The sequence below is a fragment of the Conger conger genome, chromosome 13, assembly GCF_963514075.1.
Source record: "Conger conger chromosome 13, fConCon1.1, whole genome shotgun sequence".
Classification (NCBI taxonomy): domain Eukaryota; kingdom Metazoa; phylum Chordata; class Actinopteri; order Anguilliformes; family Congridae; genus Conger; species Conger conger.
In genome coordinates this window covers 32,494,628-32,521,496 of record NC_083772.1, presented here as the reverse complement: position 1 = coordinate 32,521,496, position 26,869 = coordinate 32,494,628, and the positions used below count along the sequence as shown (strand labels likewise).

The window sequence follows — 26,869 nt, the reverse complement described above, 5'->3', positions numbered from 1 at the left end:
TAACAGCAGATATGAACAGTAAGGTGAAACTGAAATTGCGCATTATGCGAACTTATTATGAGAACAGAAATGGAATAGTGTAATATTGCCATTGGAATTCTTTGTGAGTGATTAGTCTGATGCGAGTGCATGCTGAAAAATTCAATATAGTTTGTTTTCATGTAAATCTACTGTTTTGGTTAGCTGCATCTGCTATGTATATGTAACAATCTCTGCATCAAATGAGGACGTTTTCAGTCATCAATGTCCTGTCTTTTCCAGCCGGCTCCTATGTGGCCCTCACAGTTCTGGGGCGGCCCCCGGGGGTTGCCCACATTCCCCTGGCTGGTGGGGACGGGGAGGGGGGATCCTTTCTCGCCTCCCCAAACTCCCCAGGGCAGCCAGCAGAGGAGCGGTTCACCTCCCCCCGGCCAGCTTGGGTAGGTACTGCAGTGCTCCCTGAGTGCCCTCTCCTCACCCTTTCATCCGGCCTGTCCATCCAGTCTCTCCCACCACTCTCACTGTTGTAGAGCCCTCCCTTACCGCCTCTCACGTTACTCTCCCCACGTGTCACCTGCAGGAAGACAACAGCGCTGTGTACAGCCAGAAGGTGGACATTTTGCAGAAGATGCTGTTTAAGGAGCAGAGAGACCTACAGGTTAGTCTAACTTTAACTGTTTAACTGTGGCTCAATAAACAGGCTTTATCAGTGTGCACCTGTGGCTCTACAGATGAAGGTGTTTGAAATGTTCCTTCCTCTCTCCTTCCAGTTGACGAAGGAGGAGTACAGCAGGAACCCCAGCCCTAAGCTCCTGAAGGAGATCCAGGAGGCGAACAAACGCATTCCCCAGCTGCAGAGCCAGCTCAGCAAGGCCATGGGAGGAGGACAGGTAAACACACGCTACGTACCATGAACATACAGCACATTCTACAGGCTGCACACGCTACATGACCATACAGCCCATTCTACAGGCTGCACACGCTACATGACCATACAGCCCATTATACAGGCTGCACACGCTACATGACCATACAGCCCATTCTACAGGCTGCACACGCTACATGCCATGAACATACAGCCCATTCTACAGGCTACACACGCTACATGACCATACAGCCCATTCGACAGGCTGCACACGCTACATGACCATACAGCCCATTCTACAGGCTGCACACGCTACATGACCATACAGCCCATTCTACAGGCTGCACACGCTACATGACCATACAGCCCATTCTACAGGCTGCACACGCTACATGCCATGAACATACAGCCCATTCTACAGGCTGCACACGCTACATGACCATACAGCCCATTCTACAGGCTGCACACGCTACATGACCATACAGCCCATTCTACAGGCTGCACACGCTACATGACCATACAGCCCATTCTACAGGCTGCACACGCTACATGACCATACAGCCCATTCTACAGGCTGCACACGCTACATGACCATACAGCCCATTATACAGGCTGCACACGCTACCTGACCATACAGCCCATTCTACAGGCTGCACACGCTACATGACCATACAGCCCATTCTACAGGCTGCACACGCTACCTGACCATACAGCCCATTCTACAGGCTGCACACGCTACATGCCATGAACATACAGCCCATTCTACAGGCTGCACACCATGAACATACAGCCCATTCTACATGCTACATGTGCAGCACACACCACAGATGCTTTACCTACAACACACGATTTACATGCTACATGCCATATGTACAGTGGTAAGAAAAAGTATGTGAACCCTTTGAAATTTCCTGGTTTTCTGCATTAATTGGTCATAAAATGTGAAGTCACAAGTATAGACAAACACAATGTACTGAAGCTAATGACACACAACAATTATAATTGTAGGGCGGCCTGTAGCGTAGTGGTTAAGGTAAATGACTGGGAGAGGCAAGGTCGGTGGTTCTAATCCCGCTGTAGCCACAATAAGATCTGCACAGCCGTTGGGCCCCTGAGCAAGGCCCTTAACCCTGAATTGCTCCAGGGGAGGATTGTCTCCTGCTTAGTCTAATCAACTGTACGTCGCTCTGGATAAGAGCGTCTGCCAAATGCCAATAATGTAATAATCTGACATGTCTTTATTGAACACGTTTTTGGAGAGCAGCAGTTTCCTCTGTGGCGTCCTGCCATGGACACCATGGCTGTTTGATATTTTGTGTATAGTAGATGAACAGAGATGTTTGGCTTTGGCAGCCTTTGGCTGTTACTCTAGGGTTCTTGTGTACCTCATTGAGCATTCTGCGTTGTGCCTTTGGAGTCATCTTGGCTGGGTGCCCACTTCTAGGGAGAGTAGCCAGAGTAAATGGTCTCCATATTTTGACAGTTTGTCTAACTGTAGACTGATGAATATTATAACTTTGTGATTACTTTATAACCCTTTCCATCATTATGCAAATAAACAATTCTTGATTGTAGGTCGACTGAGATCTTTTTTACAAGGTATGGTTCACATCAGCAGATGCTTCTAGTGAATGGCAAACTCAAAATGTTTGAGTGTTTTTTGTGAGTGGAGGTGTGGGTAAGAGCTACTTTCAATCTCATTTCATTGATTGGACTCCAGGTTCTGACTCCAAGTAACATTTGTTCAAGTCATTAGCCTGGGGCTTCACATCCTTTTTCCAACCTATACTGTTTCAATGATGTATTCAATATGAATAAGAATAATACAATACTTTTTGTGTTATTGGTTAGAACAAATTGTATTGTAGTTGTTGTAACTTGGACTTGATGAATATCAGACAATATTTTACGACAAATTTATACTTGAATACAGAGTTCACTTTTTCTCGTCACTTCACATGCCACTCACACACTCTGGACTCACACACTCTGGACTCACACACTCTGGACTCACACACTCTGGACTCACACACTCTGGACTCACACACTCTGGACTCACACACTCTGGACTCACACACTCTGGACTCACACACTCTGGACTCACACACTCCGCACTCCGGACTCACGCACTCCGGACTCTCACACTCCGGACTCACGCACTCCGGACTCTCACACTCCGGACTCTCACACTCCGGACTCCGGACTCACGCACTCCGGACTCACGCACTCCGGACTCTCACACTCCGGACTCTCACACTCCGGACTCTCACACTCCGGACTCTCACACTCCGGACTCTCACACTCCGGACTCACACACTCCGGACTCACACACTCCGGACTCTCACACTCCGGACTCACACACTCCGGACTCTCACACTCCGGACTCCGGACTCACACACTCCGGACTCACACACTCCGGACTCACACACTCCGGACTCTCGCACTCCGGACTCTCGCACTCCGGACTCTCGCACTCCGGACTCACGCACTCCGGACTCACACACTCCGGACTCTCACACTCCGGACTCCGGACTCTCACACTCCGGACTCCGGACTCACACACTCCGGACTCTCACACTCCGGACTCGCACACTCCGGACTCACACACTCCGGACTCTCACACTCCGGACTCTCACACTCCGGACTCACACACTCCGGACTCTCGCACTCCGGACTCTCACACTCCGGACTCACGCACTCCGGACTCACACACTCCGGACTCTCACACTCCGGACTCTCACACTCCGGACTCACACACTCCGGACTCTCACACTCCGGACTCCGGACTCTCACACTCCGGACTCCGGACTCACACACTCCGGACTCACACACTCCGGACTCTCACACTCCGGACTCACACACTCCGGACTCTCGCACTCCGGACTCTCACACTCCGGACTCATACGTGCTACATAAGGCATGGATGAATGGGGGTTTGTCTGGCTGACTGATGTGGCTGTTGATGTAACAACAATTGATGTTTCCATTATCTGAGCATTGGAGTGGACTATGAATGAGGGAATTTGTGGACTGTAGGACCTTTAATGGATATCTTTGTGCAAAATGGGATGTGTACATCTTTCAGCTTTAAAGTATAAGTTTGTGGATTAAGTAGCCATGCGTCTTAAATATGATTACAGGAAACGCAGCTATTTAAACACTGGTTGGGGGTTTTGGTTGGCGCCCCACCCTGATTAGTAGTCAAGCAACTGCTCACTTGGCGCTCTACACACAGACCATGTTTTGGACATTTTGCTCATGTGACATACACCACATACGCTACAAATGGTACATGTACTGTGATCTTTCCCGCAATGCCAGTCTGTACAGACTGCTTATGTCTCTAGTAAACGTATTGGAGTTTTGGTTTGAGAGGATGGTGTGTTTGGGGTGCATCTAGGTCACTAGGTTTGGGGTGTCAGAGTTTGTTCAGGGAGTGGCTTGGAGTTGGTTTGGGAGGTGATGGTGTGTGAGTTTTGGATACAGAGATCAGATTACAGAAATTGGTGAGTTCTGGCTGTGGAGGTTATGAGTTGGTGTGGGCTGTGCTGGTTATGGTGTTAAGTTGCTGTGGGGTGCTGCAGTGTTCAGGGCTGAGTGTGGGGTGCTGCAGTGTTCAGGGCTGAGTGTGGGGTGCTGCAGTGTTCAGGGCTGAGTGTGGGGTGCTGCAGTGTTCAGGGCTGAGTGTGGGGTGCTGCAGTGTTCAGGGCTGAGTGTGGGGTGCTGCAGTGTTCAGGGCTGAGTGTGGGGTGCTGCAGTGTTCAGGGCTGAGTGTGGGGTGCTGCAGTGTTCAGGGCTGAGTGTGGGGTGCTGCAGTGTTCAGGGCTGAGTGTGGGGTGCTGCAGTGTTCAGGGCTGAGTGTGAGGTGCTGCAGTGTTCAGGGCTGAGTGTGAGGTGCTGCAGTGTTCAGGGCTGAGTGTGGGGTGCTGCAGTGTTCAGGGCTGAGTGTGGGGTGCTGCAGTGTTCAGGGCTGAGTGTGGGGTGCTGCAGTGTTCAGGGCTGAGTGTGAGGTGCTGCAGTGTTCAGGGCTGAGTGTGGGGTGCTGCAGTGTTCAGGGCTGAGTGTGAGGTGCTGCAGTGTTCAGGGCTGAGTGTGGGGTGCTGCAGTGTTCAGGGCTGAGTGTGGGGTGCTGCAGTGTTCAGGGCTGAGTGTGGGGTGCTGCCGTGTTCAGGGCTGAGTGTGGGGTGCTGCAGTGTTCAGGGCTGAGTGTGGGGTGCTGCAGTGTTCAGGGCTGAGTGTGGGGTGCTGCAGTGTTCAGGGCTGAGTGTGGGGTGCTGCTCTGACGCTGTGGGGCTTTCAGGACGGGGCGCCCCTCGGGGAGGTGGAGGAGGGCAGCGTGGGCCAGCCGGACCAGCAGCTCCGCCTGCGGGGCCTCAGCAGCACAGACGGGCCCTGGACCAGCAGCACAGCGCCCCCTGTCAGTACTGCCTCGCATCGCACACCCTGTCTGTCTGTCTGGAGTTGCTCTCTCAGGCCTGCTGGCTTGGCACTGTTGTGAGAGATGGTTTCCTCCTGTCAGTTGGTGATGCTGTGTTTGTGCCGGTTGCCTTGTGCACTTACGTTTGTTTGAGTGCGGTTGAGTGACGTCATGTTTCCTCAGTGAATTTGTGTGTCGGGACACTCGTGTTTCAGTCCTCTGGTGTCAAAGCGTTGTCTGTAATGTTTTGTGTGGTACTGTATCGTCTGGTGTTTTGTGCGCACAGTTCTGTGGTATTATTTTGCATGCGTTTGCGTTTTGTTCGTCTCCGTACCCTTGTGGCCTTTTATGTTTGGATAGTCGTGCTGTGTTTGTGGCAGAAACTCTGCGCTTGTGTGTGTTTTTGGAGTCGGCCTCCTCGGGTTAGACTGTGTGACGGGCTGGGTAACTCGTGCGGCTGCTGTTCTGCTGCAGGTCTCACACGGTCTCTCGGATACCCAAAGAGACTCCGCCCAGAGCCCAAAGACCGTGCCCAGGGACAGCCTCAACTGCCACTCCCCCGACGCGGGGGACACGCCCAAACTGGTGAGTGACGGCCCAGAACGCACTGCAAACGGCATGCAGTCACGTGACCCCCTGTCACTCGGCCTCATTAAACCCTTCTCTCCCGCGGCAGAACTCCTCGGCCTCGCCCCATCTGGGAAGCCCGACTCCTCGACACGTCCCGCAGATCATCGCTGCCGAGGACGAGTACTTCGACGGGGAGCAGGAGCAGGTATAGCACCCGTTAGCCTGTCGCCCTACGGTGTGAAGGCTTCTCCCGCCTCAGACCAGCATTATGTCAGCACATAGGAGCAGCTTAGATCCTGGGAACTGGAAGTTTGGTGGTTCAAGACCGAGTGTAGCCATAATAAGATGCGTCCTTGAGCAATAACCCCTGGACCCTTTTGGTCCGGGTGGGATTGGCCCCTGCTTAGTCTAATCAACTGTATGTCCCTTTTAGATAAAGTGTCTGTTCAATGGTTGTAATGTAATTGGTGGACACCTCGTAGGTAAACGGCCAGTACAGCTGCTTTCAGAACATGGAGCTGCTGAAGGTTCGCCCCGCACACCTGGCTGTCTTTCTGCATCACGTGGTCTCACAGTTTGACCCTGCCCCTCTGGTAAGATTTTTCATTCATTTAATTGCGTGTATTATGTTCTACCTTACCATCTTACTACCTTACATTCATCCTTCATGCATTTATGGAATAACGTCTTTGTTTTCTAATGTGTGCTGTCAGTTTTTTCTGCAATTTTTTGTGATTGAGCACCCAATTGCTAACACACATACTTGAGCTGAGCATGTTTTACTTCCCCATTCTTCTGTACTGCTATGCTGGAGGTCTAGTTCCCCTCAGCACATACAGGAGTAGGCTGTAGTCACATTTAATAACGCGACTGCACTCTGTCCTCAGCTGTGCTACCTGTATGCTGAGCTGTGCAAACAGACCAGCTCCAAAGATACACGCCGCATATTCACAGACCTCAACACCTTCTTTATGGACCGAGCAGCAGTGAGTATCAACCTACGACACTTCCTACAAGCTACATGACCTACCACAACACAAGCTCAATCTATCACACTTCCTACAAGCTACATAATCTACCACAACAATACCTCAACCTACCACACTTCCTACAAGCTACATAACCTACCACAACACAACCTCAACCTACCGCATTTCCTATAAGCTACATAACCTACCACAACACAACCTTAATCGATCACACTTCCTACAAGCTAAATAACTTACAACAACACAACGTCAACCTATCGCATTTCCTTCAAGCTACATAACCTACCACAACACAACCTCAACCTACCACATTTCCTATAAGCTACATAACCTACCACAACACAACCTCAACCTATCACATTTCTACAAGCTACATAACCTACCACAACACAACCTCAACCTACCACACTTCCTATAAGCTACATAACCTACCACAACGCAACCTCAACCTACCACATTTCTACAAGCTACATAACCTACCACAACACAACCTCAACCTACCACATTTCCTATAAGCTACATAACCTACCACAACACAACCTTAATCTATCACACTTCCTACAAGCTAAATAACTTACAACAACACAACGTCAACCTATCGCATTTCCTTCAAGCTACATAACCTACCACAAAACAACCTCAACCTACCACACTTCCTGTAAGCTACATAACCTACCACAAAACAACCTCAACCTACCACACTTCCTATAAGCTACATAACCTACCACAACACAACCTCAACCTACCACATTTCCTATAAGCTACATTTCCTATAAGCTACATAACCTACCACAACACAACCTCAACATACCGCCCTACCACATTTCTACAAGCTACATAACCTACCACAACGCAACCTCAACCTATCACATTTCTACAAGCTACATAACCTACCACAACACAACCTCAACCTACCACACTTCCTATAAGCTACATAACCTACCACAACGCAACCTCAACCTACCACATTTCTACAAGCTACATAACCTACCACAACACAACCTCAACCTACCACATTTCCTATAAGCTACATAACCTACCACAACACAACCTTAATCTATCACACTTCCTACAAGCTAAATAACTTACAACAACACAACGTCAACCTATCGCATTTCCTTCAAGCTACATAACCTACCACAAAACAACCTCAACCTACCACACTTCCTGTAAGCTACATAACCTACCACAAAACAACCTCAACCTACCACACTTCCTATAAGCTACATAACCTACCACAACACAACCTCAACCTACCACATTTCCTATAAGCTACATTTCCTATAAGCTACATAACCTACCACAACACAACCTCAACATACCGCCCTACCACATTTCTACAAGCTACATAACCTACCACAACGCAACCTCAACCTACCACATTTCTACAAGCTACATAACCTACCACAACGCAACCTCAACGTACCACATTTCTACAAGCTACATTTCCTATAAGCTACATAACCTACCACAACACAACCTCAACATACCGCCCTACCACATTTCTACAAGCTACATAACCTACCACAACGCAACCTCAACCTACCACATTTCTACAAGCTACATAACCTACCACAACGCAACCTCAACGTACCACATTTCTACAAGCTACATAACCCATCACTATGTAGGTTTCACTCTCTTCAATGTTCACTGAGTAGAGCTCAGTTCCAGAGAGGATCCAGAAACGGTTTGATGGAACAGTTCTAACATCACCTGCTGTTTGTGTGTGCAGAACCTGAAGGTGGCGGTGCCTGAGTCCATCTCCTCTGACCTGGGTAAGCAGCCAGCAGGGATGTAGCTTGTACATGCTTAAACCCTATGTGCCGTATCCAAAGGCTGGGCAAACCTCGGCCACAAGCCCTGGAAAAGTACAACCTGTAACGGCGTTGTGTGTGTGTGTGTGTGTGTGTGTGTGTGTGTGTGTGTGTGTGTGCAGAGCGTCGGAAGCCCGAGGTCATTCCAGAGGAGTTACTCAGGCAGTATGTGCAGCTGATGCAGGACGTCCTGCTCCCTGACATCCAGAAGCACCTGGAGGACTTCAGGTGAGACAGCCGCCCCCCTTCCAGGAAAGATAAGGAGGTGAGCAGTGTGTGTGTCTGTGTAATGGGTGTGTGTGTAATGTATGTGTGTGTGTGCCGTTGTGCAGGCAGAAGCGCAGTATGGGGCTGACTCTAGCGGACGTGGAGCTGAACAGGCTGGATGCAGAGCAGGGTCGAGACCGGGCAGCGCTGGACAGAGAGCGCTCCTGTGCAGAACAGATCGTCTCCAAGATCGAGGACGTGCTGTAAGTCTCCCATCTCTCCATCTCTCACTCAGTCTCTCTCTCTCTCTCTCTCTCTCTCTCTCTCTCTCTCTCTCCATCTCTGTGAGCTGAAAATGTCTCTGTGTTGTGTTCCAGGTTGACATCGTCCCCCTCAGAAGAAGAGAAGTGGTAAGTGAGGTTGTGTGCAGTGTTGTGTGTGACTGTGAGATGAGGGTGCTGGAGCTACCACAGGTCAAAAGGGCCATTTTGGCTGGATATGGCAATCTTGTGATTAGGATATTTAGCTTCTACAGCTACTGTAGTTTCATGAAACATATGGAACAATGATCAAAAAAAAAAAAAAAAAAAACTAAGTAGCTGATTTTATTGCAGTCACATCAAGTTTATCGAGCACCAATTTTCTCTAAATTACATTCCTAAGCAAGTCTTTCCCACCGCATGGATATAGCTACCAAATTTAACATCAATAAAACACATTATTTCTCTGCAAATGACCAGCTGTTCAGTCATTTCTCACATTGAAACAGAAAAGCAAACTCTTCATCCACTAAGGGGGGGGATTGGGTTGTAATGAATATACATTTGTGCTTAATTATGCATGGGGTAATTTGCATATGTTCCTAATAGAGACATAATTTATATTAGCGAAAATGTTTTCCCTTGTGTTCCCTGCGGTCCCCCCAGCACCACCATGCAGTTTGTGATCCTGACCTACATGAAGCACCTGGGTGTGAAGGTGAAGGAGCCCCGCAGCCTGGAGCACAAACGTGTCCGCATCAACTTCCTCCCCAAGATAATGGTACTGCACATACACTATACACGCACGCACACACACACACACACACTATACACGCACGCACATACACACACTATGCACGCACGCACATACACACACACGCACACACGCACACACACACGCATACACACACACGCACGCATACACACACACATACACGCACACACTCTGTACATGCACACATACTATACTATGCGCGCACACACACACACACACTCTGTACATGCACACATACTATACTATGCGCACGCACACACACACACTCTCTGTACATGCACACATACTATACTATGCGCACGCACACACACACACACTCTCTGTACATGCACACATACTATACACGCGCACGCACACGCGCGCACACATACACATATACACACGCGCACACACACACGCTGTACATGCACACATACTATACACGCACACACACATACACACAGGCACACAGGCACACATACACACACACACGCACACTCTGTACATGCACACATGCTATACGCACATGCACGCGCACACACACACACACACACACACACACACACTCTGTACATGCACACATACTATACACACACACACACACGCACATGCACACGCACGCACGCGCTACGTACATGCGCATACCCCACACACACACACACACACACACACCATATATGCACATACCATGCATACAGACACACACGCACATACCACACACACACACACACACCATACATGCACATACCACACACACACACACACACCATACATGCACATACCACACACGCGCACACACACTCCTCTGACGCACTCTTGTCTCTCCTTTAGGGCATTCAGAAGGGCGTAAAGACAGAAAAGGAGGGGGAGGAGAAAGTTAAAAAGCCTCGGTTTCCCAACATCCTCGGAGGCCCTCCACGGCGAACCAGTCGCATGGACTCCGCCCCCGGTGAGTTCTGCTCACGGCATCTCATCACCTTTAAAACCTGGGAAGTCCCAGCACTCCACCCGTACGCTCTCAGCACACCGAGCAGATGCTAATGTTAGCGCAGGCCTGAGGCTGTTTGTAGGAAACCACTCCATATTACAGCGCCATTACTGTTTGTGGATTCCTCAGCAGCGCCACCCTTTCCTGCATGGATTCCACAGCATTTAATGACTATTAGCCTACTGTGTGTGTGTGTGTGTGTGTGTGTGTGTGTGTGTGTGTGTGTGTGTCCGCAGCCAGCAGATTTATGACTGTGCTCGTGACCAGTGTGTGCGTCGGTGGGCTAGCCGCCGTGTGACCTCTCGCTGGTCTGGTCTCTGCAGCCGCCATGGAGACAGGGAAGCAGCGGCCGCCGAAGCAGCTGTCCCAGCCGGCCCTGTCCACGCCCGAGCCCCCAGAAGCAGCGCGCATCCGCGGGAGCCAATCCAGCGAGGGCTCGGACCTGCCCTTCACCCCCGCCCTCACCACCTCCCCCACACACAGCATCACGGCCAGCCTGAGCTCTGATGGAGCGGCCAGAGACCCCGACACGGGTGAGTACACATACACGCGCATACACGCATTCACACGCACACACATACACGCAGTCACACATACACGCGCATACACATACACGCATTCACATGCAGTCACATACACGCATTCACACGCACACACATACACGCGCATACACATACACACATACTCGCGCATACACATACACGCGCATACACATACACGCATTCACACGCGCATACACATACACACATACACGCGCATACACATATACGCATTCACACGCGCATACACATACACGCATTCACATACACGCATTCACACGCACACACATACACGCATTCACACGCACACACATACACGCGCATACACATACACGCATTCACACGCATACACATACACGCATTCACACGCACACACATACACGCGCATACACATACACGCATTCACACATTCACACGCATACACATACACGCATTCACACGCACACACACGCGCGCATACACATACACGCATTCACACATTCACACGCATACACATACACGCATTCACACGCACACATACACACATACACGCATATACACACGCACATACACGCGCATACACACGCATACACACACATACACACACATACACTCATACACACGCATACACATACACGCGCATACACATACACTCATACACACGCATACACATACACGCGCATACACACATTTACACGCATACACATACACGCATTCACACGCACACACATACACGCATTCACACATACACGCATTCACACGCACACACACGCATTCACACATACACGCATTCACACGCACACACACGCATTCACACGCACACAAACGCATTCACACGCACACATACACGCATACACACGCACACATACACGCATACACGCACACATACACGCATACACACGCGCACATACACGCATACACACGCGCGCATACACACGCGCACATACACACATACACGCACACACACACGCATACACATGCACACATACACGCACACATACACACATTCACACGCGCACATACACGCATTCACACGCACACATACACGCATTCACACGCACACACATACACGCATTCACACGCACACACATACACGCATTCACACGCACACACATACACGCATTCACACGCACAGACATACACGCATTCACACGCACACACACACACGCATTCACACGCACACACACATACACGCATTCACACGCACACACATACACGCATTCACACGCACACACATACACGCATTCACACGCACACACATACACGCACACACATACACGCACACACATACAGGCATTCACACGCGTACACACACGCATTCACACACACATGCATGCATTCACACGCACACACGCATTCACACACACACACACGCATTCACACACACATACACGCATTCACACGCGTACACATACACGCACACACATACACGCATTCACACGCGCACACATACACACATTCACATGCCTCCACATCCACACGCATGCATACACACGTACACTGGCCTGTATGTTCTCTCACACACACACACACACACACACACACACGTCTGCAGTAATGTTTTTGCCTTTGCTCTGAGTTAGTTCCAGCTGACCGTGTGCCTTGTAACATAACTGATTTGACATGTTCCACCCCCCCCCCAGGCCTCACGCCCTCCTCATTCTTCCCCAAGCTGAGCGAGGGCTCGAGCAGCGGGGACACCCAGGACAGCGCGGCTCACACCCCCAGCACCCTGTTCGACTTCAGCCCCTGCAGCCTGGACCAGCTCCCCGAGGACGAGCGGGAGAGCGACAGGTGAGCCCGGCTTCACAGACGCACTTTTCCCAGGATACTCTCCTCTTCAGCGCAGGTCGGGCCCCAAACAATGCACCTGTGGTGCCACTATTTTCCCTATGAAATATAGCTCGTCACCTGTATATTGCTGCCACTCTACCTATCAGGTTACTTGCTGAACCATGATGTTTGTGTACTGCGAGGCTATACCCCTATTGGTCCAATAAGCCCAGTCTGGCCTTTTACGTATTTCACATTTCTTCAAGTACCTTTTTAAATGTTTATAAATGAAGTCACAGACCTTGAGCTGAGAGACTCATCTTTCTCTTTTAGTATTTTGGATCTTTTGGAGGAGATCTGTTGACCCTTATTGTCTGTAATGTGACTTTCATGCCTATTACATGCTCTACACAAGCTACGTGTGCAGTGACGCAAGGAGCAAAGCCAAGGGCATTTCTCTCATCCTCACATGATGAAATGTGCAGCCCAATTTTTGTAACGCGAAATAAAAGTGTGCTGCAATTCCTAGCATTACCATTGGAGGAGCTAAATGATGTACAAAAACGCAGTCATCCTTTCTGATCCAAAGCTGCACGCTCCAACTACAGGAGGTTATCCCAGGCTGCCACCTGTGTATGTGGCATGTAACAGGCTTTAAGGTGCAACAGCCCCATTATTTTCCTGAATAACCTCCAAAAACAGCCCCCCTTCCCTACTGAAGGCACAGGGGCCTGAGCTGTAGGGATCTGTGTGTGCTTTATCCTGTTCTCCTCAGTACACTCAGCTCTCCTCTGTGTCTCTCGCAGGGCCGTGGAGGGTGGGACTCCCAGGTCCCTCAGACGGTGAGTGAAGTGTGTTTACCTGCTCCTGGCCTGGGAGGTGTCTGTGTGTCTGTGTGGGGTAGTGCTGCTCCTCCCGGCCCCTCTGGGCCTCCATGAGGAGGTGCAACTGCAGTCACTACTGCAAATATCAGATGATATCCCTCCTCTCTCCATCTCTTACTCCCTCTCTCTCTCCCTCTTTTCCTCTTCCCTCTCTCGCTCTCCCTTTCTCTTACTCTCTCTTTCCCTCTCCCCATCTCGCTCCCTTTCTCAATCTCTTTCCATCTCCCATCTTCTCGCTCTCTTACTCTCCCGTATTCTCTCTTCCCCATCTCCCTCCCCTCTCTCTCCCTCTTTTTCACTCCCTCTCTCTCCCACTCTCTCTCTCTCTCTCTCTCTCTCCCCCTCCCCCTACTCCCACTCTCTCTCTCTCTCTCTCTCTCTCTCTCTCCCCCCCTACTCCCACTCTCTCTCTCTCTCCCACTCTCTCTCACACTCACTCTCTCACACTCTCTCTCTCAGGACGGATGGCACGTGTCCAGCGGAGCAGCAGAGTGAGGATGATCAGGAGCGGGACTCAGAGCAGGACCCTCCGAACTGGCAGCAGCTGGTGGGCAGGGAGGTGCTGGCCAGCCTGACGCCCCACGAGATCAAGAGACAGGAAGTCATCAACGGTGAAGCCCCCTGACCCCTGACCCTCCCTTAACACTCAGCTGTGTGCTGATGCCATCACATATGCCTGCACATCAGATATACGCACAAGTGCCTTTGCACAGAAGGAAATGCTGCGATGGCTGTTGATCGGATTTGTTATATTGGCTGAAAGTGATTAAGTGGTTTATGAGTGATGTCGGTAATTGGGTGTTTGGTGTGATTGCAGCGCACTTTATTATACGCCTCAGATTTTATATAATTTGTTCTGTTTTGTTCCTCGCTGGAGTGAGTGAATATCTCATAATTCATCATAATGTGGCTTATGGACAGCTCTGTAGCACCACCTAGTGGACGTGTAATGTACGAGTAGGCTTCAGACGACTGAACTGTAATCTAGCCCACGAATGAGTCATGCACAGCTTGTTCTGTGTGCACTGTGATATAACGGTTGTGTATGAGTGAAATAATGCAGTATTTATTATGTGTAACGGTGAGGTAATGCATGAGCGGTGGTGCATTATGGGTCGGTCTGGTGCCTGCTGATAAGCTAGGGGAGCAGTAGGAAGCATGACTGAGTTATGAGTTTATAGTGATGCTTTTCATCTAGCCTGAACAAGCCAGTATGTTAGCATTACTGTGTGTGAGTGTGTGAGTGTGTGTTTGAGGAGCTTCTAATGTGCTGAAAGCGCCTGTGAGTGTGTTTGCTGATGAAGTTTGTCTGTGTCCACAGAGCTGTTCTACACTGAGCGTGCTCACCTGCGCATGCTGAAAGTGATGGACAGCGTCTTCTATCAGAAGATGACCAGAGACGCCATACTGCCCCCTGTGGACATCAAACGCATCTTCACCAACCTCGAGGAGATTGTCCAACTGCACGGTACAGCCTACGGACCTATGCACCTGACTGAGACTCACTTGCCTACATACCAACCTACTCTCTATACATTAACATACACTGTGTACTGAACATTTATTTGGGGTCGCATCAGAAAAAAGTTTGGGAACCCTTACACTGGCACATACCGACCTTGTCATTGTACACTGTCATTCACTGACCTCATTGCATAGCAACCCATTCACTGGAATACCCTTTCCTCCCTTCCGCAGGGTCTATCGCAGAGCAGATGACCACGATACGGAAGAAGAGCGAGACTGTGATTGGCCCCATAGGAGAAGACCTGCTGTCCTGGGTAGGAGTGTGTGGAAGTGCAGATCACACCAGAGTTATCCAGGCACATGCTCTAGTGTCTATACTGTGGACAGTCTCCGTTTTCTTGCCCCAGGCGCTGTGCACTTTTGATGAGAGTTATGAATATCGTAATTGAATCTGGAAGAGAACCAAATTCAGCTGACATTTGATGAGGGACCTCAATAACTTTATATAGGGCAAGCCCAACTCTCACGTAGGAGCCCAACATGCTTTGACTGGGTAATTAGCGGTATTGATGAACAGTGTGGTAGGGAGCTAGTTCACCAACTGTCTACCGGAGAATCACATTATCCACACAGAACAGGCATGCCCTGAGGTGGGCTGAAATGTCCAAATGCATATGATCTGTGTGTATCAGACATGGGTTTAATCACACAAGGTTAATTACAATGTTTTTGAGGAGCTGTTATAGCAGCATGCAAAGCTAGCTCTGCTGGTCTCATGAGCCAGTGTCATAGTGTCCTAAAGTTTAGCTAGTGTGAACATTATTTTTTCTGTTCGTTGCTAACATTAGCTAATAGTTTGAAAAGGTAGTGTGTGGTGGGCAAGAATGGCTGCCTACTGGGATGAGGCAGAGAGAACAAAAGTTGAAGATCATTTGCTCTAATGCACTTTTAATCAACGTAATATTTGTAATATCTTGCCTTTTGTAATATCTTGCCTTTTGTAATATCTTGCCTTTTAAAAAAGAAATCCCTGCTAAGCAGCTAATCAGACGGCTGGCATCGTTGGACCTAAGTTATGTCCATTCATATTAAAAAGGTGTTGGCGGTGAAAGAAATAGAATGTTCATTAAAAATCATTCAACAGTACCGGTTTGCTGTAAACATAGTTGGCCACGAATGTGCGCCGTCTTGAACGTACATGTGGCAAAATAAACTGCTCTTCAAAGGGTTAGTGAATAATTCAGGGCAGTTATCATCAACTGTGCCCCTGAAATTCGAATCCAGACCTGGTTCTCTTTTCTCCCGGGTAAATACTGCCACTGAATGGCAACAGTCCTTGGCCCTCAAGGACCGTGAGCTGCTGATCCCTGGTTTAGGGGGACAGAGTGGCGTGCGCTCCTCTATGCAGAGCTCCTGCAGGTGTTTCAGAAAGTAGAGCGCCCCCCCCCCCCATCCGACACCGCCACAGAAGCAGTGCACCCTGGGTGCTGTGTCGCCTCGGTGACTGACCCCGATACGGCCCGCTCTTTTCCAGTTCAGTGGGGGCGAGGAGGAGAAGATCAAGCGAGCCGTCGGCACCTTCTGCAGCAACCAGCCCTTCGCCCTGGAGATCATCAAGAGCCGGCAGAAGAAGGACGCCCGCTTCTCCTCCTCCATGCAGGTGAGAGAGAGAGGGACGCAGGCGTTCAGCTGGGCCACAGTCACTTTGCTCATATTTGGACAAATATGAACACTTAGGCTTGATAAATATCAGGGTGAATCACGGTGCATTAGTCATGTGGGCCCTGGGAGTAGAGGACTGATGATTCCTGGTTATCTGAGATAGTGATGAATACGGGCTCAGGCTTGCTGTTGCATGTTCGTATCGCTGTATTTTTTGGAGATTAACTTTGCCTGTGTGTTGCAGGCAGATGGTAGCCATGTGTGTTCATGTGTATTACTCTATGTAGGTGTCGGTGTAACTGTGTGTGTGTGCGTGTGTGCGTAGGAGGCAGAGAGCAATCCCGTGTGTCGGAGATTGCAGCTGAAGGACATGATTCCAGTGGAGATGCAGAGACTCACCAAGTACCCACTTCTGCTGGAGAATATCGCCAAGTACACAGGTACCCAGCCCTGACCCTAACCCCTACCCCTGATCCATTAACCCCCCTCTGCCTCCTATAGTGATGAACAGCAAATTAAATAGGAATCGATTTGTAAAAATTTTCAATTGACCCAAACCGTGATCCGTAGCATATCCACAAACACCCGCGGCTAAGTGCTGCTCCTCATAGAAACGTAGCTGAAATCCTGTCCCTCTGCAGTCTTCCGCTCAGTCGGGCACGGCTCAGTGCATTGTGGGTAAAGGGCCACCCGCCGCGGTGCACCACAGTAGCCGGGATGCCCTAATTGATCAGCCGGCCGTAGAGTCTGAACTCTGGAGACTCCCACTGCTCCAGACGCATCGAGCTCCTGCTGGAGAAATGTGCGCTGATGCGAGCTGGGAGATTTCTGCAGGGATCTTCAGAGGCGCTGTGCTCCCTGATAATGAGGTCGTTATCTCTGCCCTCCTGAGCGCAGGAGTCATTTAACACATCCACTTAACCCTTCCTCCATTCTCTGTTACATCCATAGTCTGAATGCGGTGTCATTAGTGTTTTCAGTTATAAGTGTGTAATGAATGGTCTGCTCACAGGAAATGGGTTTAGTCTTACGTTCTGGCGTGTGTCTGTGATTGACAGACGATGCAGAGGAGAAGGAGAAGGTGAAGAGGGCAGGGGAATGCTGTAAAAAGATCCTCAACTATGTGAACCAGGCTGTGAAGGAGGCTGAGAATAAGCAGGTAAGCAGGTGCTGTGTGCTCCCTCCTCACACTGAGACATTGAGCTCAGCCTCATGGACAGCAGTTACAGGGTACAGGAGATCCTCACACTGAGATTTATATTCTTGTTTATGTGCATGTTTATATTCACTTGTCTTTATTGCAGAGGCTGGAGGATTACCAGAGACGGCTGGACCTGTCCTCCCTGAAGCAGAATGAGCACCCCATGATCGCTGAGCTTAAGGTGTGTTACTGAGCCACATGGGACTAACCCTGTGTGTTACTGAGCCACGTGGGACGAAGACTGTGTGTTAGCTTGTACACAGTCCTGGTGTCAACACCTCCTCTTTTCTACAGAGCCTGGATCTGACCAAGAAGAAGATGGTGCACGAGGGCCCCCTCTCCTGGAAAGTCAACAAAGACAAGACGATAGGTCTGTTCCACATGTTCACCTACACATGCACATCTGATGGGCGTGAGCGTGGGTGTGGGTGTTGAACGCGTGGTGTTCCCTCTCTCCACACAGAGCTGTACACGCTGCTGCTGGAGGACATCCTGGTGCTGCTGCAGAAGCAGGACGAGCGCCTCATCCTCAAGTGCCACAGCAAGAACCTGCCGGGCACGGCCGACACCCGACACATCTACAGCCCCATCATCAGGCTCAGCACCGTGCTGGTGCGCTCCGTCGCCACCGGTGAGCCGCGCTAGCGTGTCCTGTGTCTGCGCCTCTGAGAAACGCCTTCACCACGGCTAACGCTGCGCCTCTGAGAAACGCCTTCACCACGGCTAACGCTGCGCCTCTGAGAAACGCCTTCACCACGGCTAACGCTGCGCCTCTGAGAAACGCCTTCACCACGGCTAACGCTGTGCCTCTGAGAAACGCCTTCACCACGGCTAACGCTAGCGTGTCCTGTGTCTGCGCCTCTGCAGAAACGCCTTCACCACGGCTAACGCTGCGCCTCTGAGAAACGCCTTCACCACGGCTAACGCTGTGCCTCTGAGAAACGCCTTCACCACGGCTAACGCTAGCGTGTCCTGTGTCTGCGCCTCTGCAGAAACGCCTTCACCACGGCTAACGCTAACGTGTCCTGTGTCTGCGCCTCTGCAGAAACGCCTTCACCACGGCTAACGCTAATGTGTCCTGTGTCTGCGCCTCCGCAGAAACGCCTTCACCACGGCTAACGCTAACGTGTCCTGTGTCTGCGCCTCCGCAGAAACGCCTTCACCACGGCTAACGCTAGCGTGTCCTGTGTCTGCGCCTCTGCAGAAATGCCTTCACCACGGCTAACGCTTGTTAATGTTCGCCAACATGCGCAACAGTGTTTCTGTTCTAACGTTAGCTAACGTTCGCCAACATGCGCAAACGTGTTTCTGTTATAACGTTAGCTAACGTTTGCCAAGGTGTCTAAGCGTTTTTCTGTTCTAATGTAAGCTAACAGTTTGAAAAATGGCGAACAAAGATGGCTGCCCCATCGGAAGACCTCGAGAGAACAACAGACAATTATTTGGCTGTGCACTTTAATCGATGTAATGTTTGTTCTTACCTTTGTCTGCCCCAGTGCTAGCAGCTAATCAGCCAGCTCGCATATTTAGACCGAAGTTGTGTCCATTTGTATTAAGACGGTGTTTTAAAATCGTTCAACAGTATCTGTTTGCTGCAAACCTAGTTCACCGTGAATGTCTGTCGTCTTGAACGTACGTCAGGTGGGGCATTTTCAGAACCTGTAAATCGTTTGACTCCTGTTCACCGAACCCCGTTCTCTCTCCTCAGATAACAAGTCGTTCTTTGTGATCTCCATGTCGGACAATGGAGCGCAGATCTACGAGCTGATGGCGCAGACCGTGTCTGAGCAGAGAACGTGAGTCTCTCGCACGGTCCTGGTCCCTCACGCGGTCCCTCATTTCCTCCCATCTACAAGTGATTTCTTGCCACTGTTTGAGGGTTTCTCTTGAGGGTTTGAAAATAAATACAATTATTATTATTATTATTATTATTATTATTTATTTAACACATACCCTTTTTTTAAGGGTTTTTAAGCCTGGGGGCTTTTTACTCTGAAAAGCGTCTTTGTGACAGTCCTCTGTGAGAAGTGCTATACAAATAAAATAAAATGTAATTGAATACAAGGTCTTTAGCCCTTTCAGTTCAAGTGTAACAACCGTAAATTCCCATGAGTGCCACATAGTTCTCTCGAGCATATACCTTTTCAACCAGTCAAAATGACTGCTATACTATTGCTTTGAGCCCTTATTAAAACCCTGCAAAATTCTCTCAATTTTCTCAACCAAAGCCAAAACCCCTGTCGGCTCTGCTAATACTGTGGAACTGTGTCATCCTTGTACCACCAGGTGGCATAGTCAGATCACGCAACGGGCAGACTACATGAAGTCCAAAGAACACAACGACATACTTTTACCTCAGCCAGAGTGAGTTGATGTCTCTTAAGGGGTGTTGTGTGTTGCGTAGATGTTTCTGTTTGATTTTGTTTGTTGGAATACAGGCAGTAACTGTGAGCTCATCCAAACCTTCGTAGGCCAGGTGCTGGATAGAAAATGAAAAGCTTCAGGGATTTAAAATGTTCAGTAAGTGGATTGTTTGTTTGGTGGAATCTGTTCCAGTGGTGAGAGGGAGGCCATGGAGATTATGAACAGTGCGGTGCCCAGGCTCAACAAAGACCCCGACCGCAACTCAACCGGAAGTGTTCAGTCCCCAGGTCACTGCGTCCTCAAACCTCTACACACAGTGCCTGCATCATCATTTTTATCTGCTTTTTCCACTTTCTCATAATGCAATGATAAAATGTTTGCAAATTGAGATATGAGGTAAATATGCGATAACGTTGTTCAATATTGCAATGACGATATGACTTGCAATGAACAAATATTGAAGTTTGTACAGTTCTAATATATTTCTGCTTTAGGTACACTGTTAACATGGACTGCAAACAACAAATATAGCCTTTGCCCACTGAATAAGAAAAATAAAAAAATGTGTATTCATTATTTCCAACGTGCTTTTATTCAACAAATTGTTCATGAACAGCGAAACAATTTCACAGAACATCAATTTAAATCAATTCTGTTCGCAGTTCAAGCAATCTTTCGCAATGTGTTTATCTATGCAATATATCGTGCAGCCCTAGAGTAAAGTGTGATAATGATGTGACTGACTTAACTCACTTTAACTGACTGACTGAAAGTAACTAACTGACTGACTGTAACTAACTGACTGACTGACTTTGACTTGTTTGACTGACTTGTTTGACTGACTTGTTTGACTGACTTGTTTGACTGACTTGTTTGACTGACTTGTTTGACTGACTTGTTTGACTGACTTGTTTGATTGATTTTAATGGCTATGCAGAGAGAGATGGCAGCACATCGTCCCCCAGGCTAAAACAGGCCCCTCCCCCAGGGTCCAACCCCTTTGAAGAAGAGGAAGATTCAGAGGAAGGGCAGGCGGCGTTCCTGAACTCGGAGCTGGCCGACAGACTTCCCTTCCTGAAGCGGGGATCACGTCAGGGCCTCGCCATCGGTGATGATGAAACCAACCCCTTCAGCCTCCCCCCCTCCAGAGCTGAGGAAGCGTTAAAGACCTGTAAGCCTGACATCATCACAGCCTGACCATGAACACTACCTCCATGGATATGTCACTGCTGCACTACACTAAGCATGCTATAAGCTTGGCCACTTAAAGGCCCACACACTTTTCTTATCAGCTTTTTTGTTATCCTGGAGTGGTAGATTGCCAATTGTGGTAGAAGTATGCATATATTAGGGTCTTAACTGCTTATTTCCCTGAGCTGTTTATAAAATGATTTCCCATGTGACATGACCTATGTTTTTGCATGATTATCGGATGACGTTGCTAAATGTTAGCAGGGAGAGCTGACCACAGGAGGGGGAGGGGGAATTGGACTGTTGGGGCAGGGTTAGGGACTTTTTAAATACCCTACATCACTGCTCTTTGCAAACGTTTTGTGGGGGTTTTAGACACTAAAACCAGGAAGAGAACGAGGCTATAAACCAGGAAGAGAATGCTGATGTGTGTTGGCCTTTAACCAACCGCAACATAACCGCAGCCTCATAACAAATAAACTACATTACTGTAACGTCAAAATGACAATAGAATGGGCCCAATGTAACTGCCACAGCACCACAGCTGCTAAGCTGTGCTAACTGCTGCTTTATGATAATATACTGACTACTAAATTACTGCTGCATCAAAACCATTGCACCAGATGTATTTTAGTGCACTACTCTCATACAAGTCCCTGTGCGCTTTGTAACCGTGTCTCTCTGACCGTATCTCTGTAACAGTGTCTCTCTGACCGTGTCTCTGTGGCAGTGTCTCTCTGACCGTGTCTCTGTGGCAGTGTCTCTCTGACCGTGTCTCTGTGGCAGTGTCTCTCTGACTGTGTCTCTGTAACCGTGTCTCTCTGACCGTGTCTCTGTGACCGTGTCTCTCTGACCGTGTCTCTGTAACTGTGTCTCTCTGACCGTGTCTCTGTAACCGTGTCTCTCTGACTATCTCTGGCAGTGGCGGCGCTGAAGCAGCTGCTCCTGGCGCAGGAGGGCTGGTGGAGGGGGGCGCGGCAGGCGGGCGGTCGTCTCCAGAGGACCACGTCTCTGCGGACCGCTGCGGTCCCCGCCGCAGCCCCGCCCGGGTCCCCAGAGAACGGTCGGGACGAGTCGCTCCAGGACCACTCCGCGGGGGACACCGGCTACTTTGAGGCCTCGGAGGACTACAGTAAGCAGCCGTTACTTCTCTTACCGGAGCGACTGACCTGAGGCCAGTGTGCTGCTGCTGCACCGGTCTCAGCAGACGGCGCTGCGGCTCTCTGTACTGGCCTGGGGCCAGTCATATTCAGGCCTGCCTCTCTCCGCAGGCTACCTGGTGCTGGAGGGCTCGGGCGAGAGCAGCACTGACGACGAGGTCGGAGGGAAGGAGCGGGGCGCAGCGGGGGATTCTGGGATTGACATGAAGAAGCTGCTCTCCTCGGCCGCGCAGCCAGGGGGCGCCCCCACCTTCAGCCGGCAGGTCCTGACGCACCTGCGCCTCCTGCAGGCCAACCTGCAGCACCTAAAGGTGAGGTCACATGATGCCCACAGGGTTTGTGTTGCCCTCCATAAATACATTCTAGTGTGTTGTGCACCAGCAGAGTGCCCTCCGGTAAAATTTGCCAGCCTTAAAGCATAAAGCATCTTATCCACAAGGATACACAGAGCCGACCGTCTTAACAGGAAACCTGGGGCAGATGGGAGTTGTGATGGCTGAGATGGCTTTTTGTGTTTCAGGAAGTGGAGACCAAGTATAATGAACTATACCAAAGGCAGGTGAGAGAAACTGCTGAAACGGAGGATAACAGAGGTACGGAGGGGTGTTGTGGGTCCTGTGGGAGAGAACACTGTGCCCTGTGCCTTATTGGCTGTGCCTTAGTGACTGTGTTTGTCGTGTCTCCCCCAGGAAAGAGTTAGCAGGAAGGAACTGCCAGCCATTGCATCTGACCAAGAGGGAAGACGGGGGGAACAGGGCACTGGCCCCTCCTCTGCCGCAGCTTGACGGCTGATTGGTGGAGCCGCCTTACTGCCCCTCCTCCATCGGCTCCAGCCAATCAGGGAAGACGGGCTGCCCCACACCTGGCCCCCCTACTCCCTCGGCCGTTCTTCGCAAAGAAGCGAGAAGACTGTACCAAAATGTATAAAACTGTGTGTTTAGGATATATATGACGCACAAAGCCAGAAGAAAGATATTTTTATGTATTTAGCTATGTTTTTTTGTTTTTTTTACCCCAAGATGTATTTATTTGATTTTTTTTCTCCTGTGGTTCTTGTAAGTATTCCCCACGTCACTTGCATGCTTCTACCTGTGGATCCCCTGGCCACCTCCTCTGGGGGTGGAGCACCCACAGCGCCCTCTGCAGCTTGGAGGAGTGTATGCAGCAACATGGAACAGCTGCAATAGTGTGGTTGGCCTTCAATACACACACTTTGAGTAATAGAGCAAACTTCAACAAAAGAACATCTTTAAAAAAAAAAAAAAAAAATTATGATAACAATGATAATAATGTTTTGTTTCTCAGTTGTAATGAAAAAAAAAAACAAATGTGTTGCTAAGATGTTCAGGCTTTTATATGCAAGAAAATGTGGAAATTCAGAACCATAACCACCTTTTAAGGTCTTGTAAAAGTGGCCTCAGGCTTCAGAGCACTTACTGAAGTACCGGGCCTCAACTGCCAGTGATGCACACGATTAGTCTGTTGCTCTCATAATGGACAGACGAGTATTATTTCCCCTTCACCAATCTTCAGCCTGCGTTTGTTTTAACATATCAGCCTGATGCGGCCGATCAAGTCCCAGTGAAGAGTATTGAAGTGTAGTATTACAGTACAAAGAAATTCATGAATTTCTGGCGTCCCATGCGTCTTGGTATTATTGCTGCCGTCTAAATACCTTTAGCAGGTAAACCTTCCAAGAGTTCCTGCGCCTGGTGCCTCTGTTTGCATTGGAGTCGCATCTCAGAACATTTCCATGGTGTTTTCCTGGTGCCTCAGGGCCATTTCACCTGCTCCAATGGCCTTTTCATTCTATTAACCTTGCATTAGTGGTACCTGGGTTGATTTGAAGTTGCGGATCGTAGCCACAGGTTGGTGCTGTAACCATGATGGAGCTGCCTGCTTACAGGTTGATGCTGTAACCAAGATGGAGCTGCCTGCTTACAATTGCTGAATTAACAAGTATTTATATAGATTTATTATGGGTGTGTTTGGATTGGGATGTGCTACTCCTTGTTACTGTATAGGCCTCTAAGGATCTGTTCACTCTCACAGCTGCAGGGGTGGGGAGGGACTCCATTTTGGGAACAGTGTTATGGCTTTGAAACCGAAAAAGAAGCAAGGTAGACTGACTCAAATCTCCAGACTAGAGATCATGCCCATTTGAAGACATTTTGTTGACACTGAATAAAATGTTAAGTTACAGACCGTATAAGCATGCAGATACTTTGGGGGGGGGGGGGGGAGGGGAAGGAAGCTTTGGGGACGTTTGCTTGTACAAATTGTTCAATTATGACCAACACTGCATCTCTTAAACTGATAAAAAAAAAATACTTTTTTGGTTATTTTGTATTGTTTTTCTTTCATAACTATCATATGATCATGATTTTAACAAATCGCCAAGAGTAAAATGGAATAAAAGTTGGTGAAATATGTATATAATTCTGATGTGTTCTAGACAAATTAATGTAAATTAATATAAATATACATACAGTACATATTAATGTCCTGTTTTGTATTTACTTTTGAAAGCCTGAAACTGAAAATGAATCAAAGTGAAGGGAAAATAAGATTTTTTTTGGATATGTGTCCAATAATGAGGTAACTAAAATTGAGCAATAAAAATGTTCAGATCTTCAAATGTTAAATATGCTTGATGTTAAAGCAACTTCATTCCTAGCATTTACATTGCAGCTGAAGAGGACTGAATTTAGGATTTTCCAGGTCTGCAAGACAATATCTGCAGGTTGCAGGTTTGCGTACATGCGTAGTGGTTTGAGTTGTTTAGTAAATATACAGCTGTGTATGAGCATCCAGATAGGGGCTGTGTGCCTGTACATAAGGGTGTCCACTGCAAATACTGAAATCTCATAACTGTTAGCTGAGAAGTAGCCAGCAAGCTGGTTAGCTGTAAGTTAATAGCTGGCTAGCTTGTTTAGCTCAGATGAGATCAGTTTGCTTATCGTTTACTCATCACATTGATTCAGTGATTTTTCATGATCTCTTTCTTTTTGGTTCAGCCTAGAAAATAATTTGACCCTTGTAAAAAGTTTTTATGACTGCAATGTGAGTTCTGGGGCTCTTATTCACACTGGAGAGTGGGTATGATGATTTTAGACTACACTCAGAAAATGAATGGAAGGCTCCTTAGTAATTCTATTTCTATGCCATGGCATCTTGCGGTGGTGCCACTTGAGGAAGAATTGAATGGGCTCGAATGGAACTACTTAACCATGTTTCCTTTCCTGTTATACACTTCAATGGGTGTACCATACAAAGGCAGCCATTTCAATCTGCAAAAGGGACAGCTTGGCCTTGTTCACAAGACAATCAGAGAAAAAACTGAGCCATGGCAAAAGTGCCATTTCACTGTTGTTGTATCACTTCCAGTTATATTACAGTTCAATGGCTCATTCCAATCACTTATTTTTCAAGGACTTAATTGGCTGCTGATTGAAGGGAAACCACAAATACCAGCGTACATTGCGGCCCTCCAGGACTGGAGTTTGACACCCCTGCTGTAGACAATAGACTGATAGACCCTGCCTCCATTTCCCTTGCTTTTCCTGGCCAAAATCCCCCACTGTCATTGGTCAAAGTGGAGGGAGCTCTCTATCCTCCGCTGTCATTGGCCAAAGAGTAGGGACGGCGCTGTGTCCTCCGCTGTCATTGGCCAAAGAGTAAGGACCTCTCTGTGTCCCCCACTGTCATTGGCCAAAGTATAAGGACCTCTCTGTGTCCTCCACTGTCACAGGAGTAAAGAAGAATAAGAGACCTCTGCAGAATGTAATCTGTCTCTCTCTGTT

The 26,869-nt window shown here is 48.9% G+C and overlaps 1 protein-coding gene across 2 annotated transcripts in view; it reads left to right on the top strand.

Moving 5' to 3' along the window:
- The window catches only part of arhgef12a (Rho guanine nucleotide exchange factor (GEF) 12a), a 48,123-nt gene extending 23,813 nt beyond the window's left edge, over positions 1–24,310 (top strand). The window contains exons 6-39 of one of the 2 annotated variants that reach the window (XM_061217121.1): positions 262–419; positions 560–637; positions 750–869; positions 5,145–5,261; positions 5,736–5,846; positions 5,938–6,036; positions 6,314–6,424; positions 6,719–6,817; positions 8,556–8,598; positions 8,760–8,865; positions 8,970–9,107; positions 9,222–9,254; positions 9,771–9,885; positions 10,690–10,807; positions 11,170–11,379; positions 13,008–13,158; positions 13,944–13,979; positions 14,481–14,632; positions 15,343–15,489; positions 15,720–15,802; positions 17,023–17,148; positions 17,476–17,590; positions 18,209–18,309; positions 18,455–18,532; positions 18,646–18,721; positions 18,815–18,982; positions 20,060–20,147; positions 20,638–20,715; positions 20,908–21,002; positions 21,653–21,886; positions 22,829–23,038; positions 23,178–23,377; positions 23,587–23,659; positions 23,756–24,310. In XM_061217121.1, coding sequence (XP_061073105.1) covers positions 262–419; positions 560–637; positions 750–869; positions 5,145–5,261; positions 5,736–5,846; positions 5,938–6,036; positions 6,314–6,424; positions 6,719–6,817; positions 8,556–8,598; positions 8,760–8,865; positions 8,970–9,107; positions 9,222–9,254; positions 9,771–9,885; positions 10,690–10,807; positions 11,170–11,379; positions 13,008–13,158; positions 13,944–13,979; positions 14,481–14,632; positions 15,343–15,489; positions 15,720–15,802; positions 17,023–17,148; positions 17,476–17,590; positions 18,209–18,309; positions 18,455–18,532; positions 18,646–18,721; positions 18,815–18,982; positions 20,060–20,147; positions 20,638–20,715; positions 20,908–21,002; positions 21,653–21,886; positions 22,829–23,038; positions 23,178–23,377; positions 23,587–23,659; positions 23,756–23,766 — 3,878 coding nt within the window. In that variant the 3' untranslated portion in view covers positions 23,767–24,310. The remainder of the gene's footprint in view (positions 1–261; positions 420–559; positions 638–749; positions 870–5,144; positions 5,262–5,735; positions 5,847–5,937; positions 6,037–6,313; positions 6,425–6,718; positions 6,818–8,555; positions 8,599–8,759; positions 8,866–8,969; positions 9,108–9,221; positions 9,255–9,770; positions 9,886–10,689; positions 10,808–11,169; positions 11,380–13,007; positions 13,159–13,943; positions 13,980–14,480; positions 14,633–15,342; positions 15,490–15,719; positions 15,803–17,022; positions 17,149–17,475; positions 17,591–18,208; positions 18,310–18,454; positions 18,533–18,645; positions 18,722–18,814; positions 18,983–20,059; positions 20,148–20,637; positions 20,716–20,907; positions 21,003–21,652; positions 21,887–22,828; positions 23,039–23,177; positions 23,378–23,586; positions 23,660–23,755) is intronic. The other variant, XM_061217122.1, reaches the window with a different exon arrangement.
- The last annotated feature ends 2,559 nt before the right edge of the window (positions 24,311–26,869 follow it).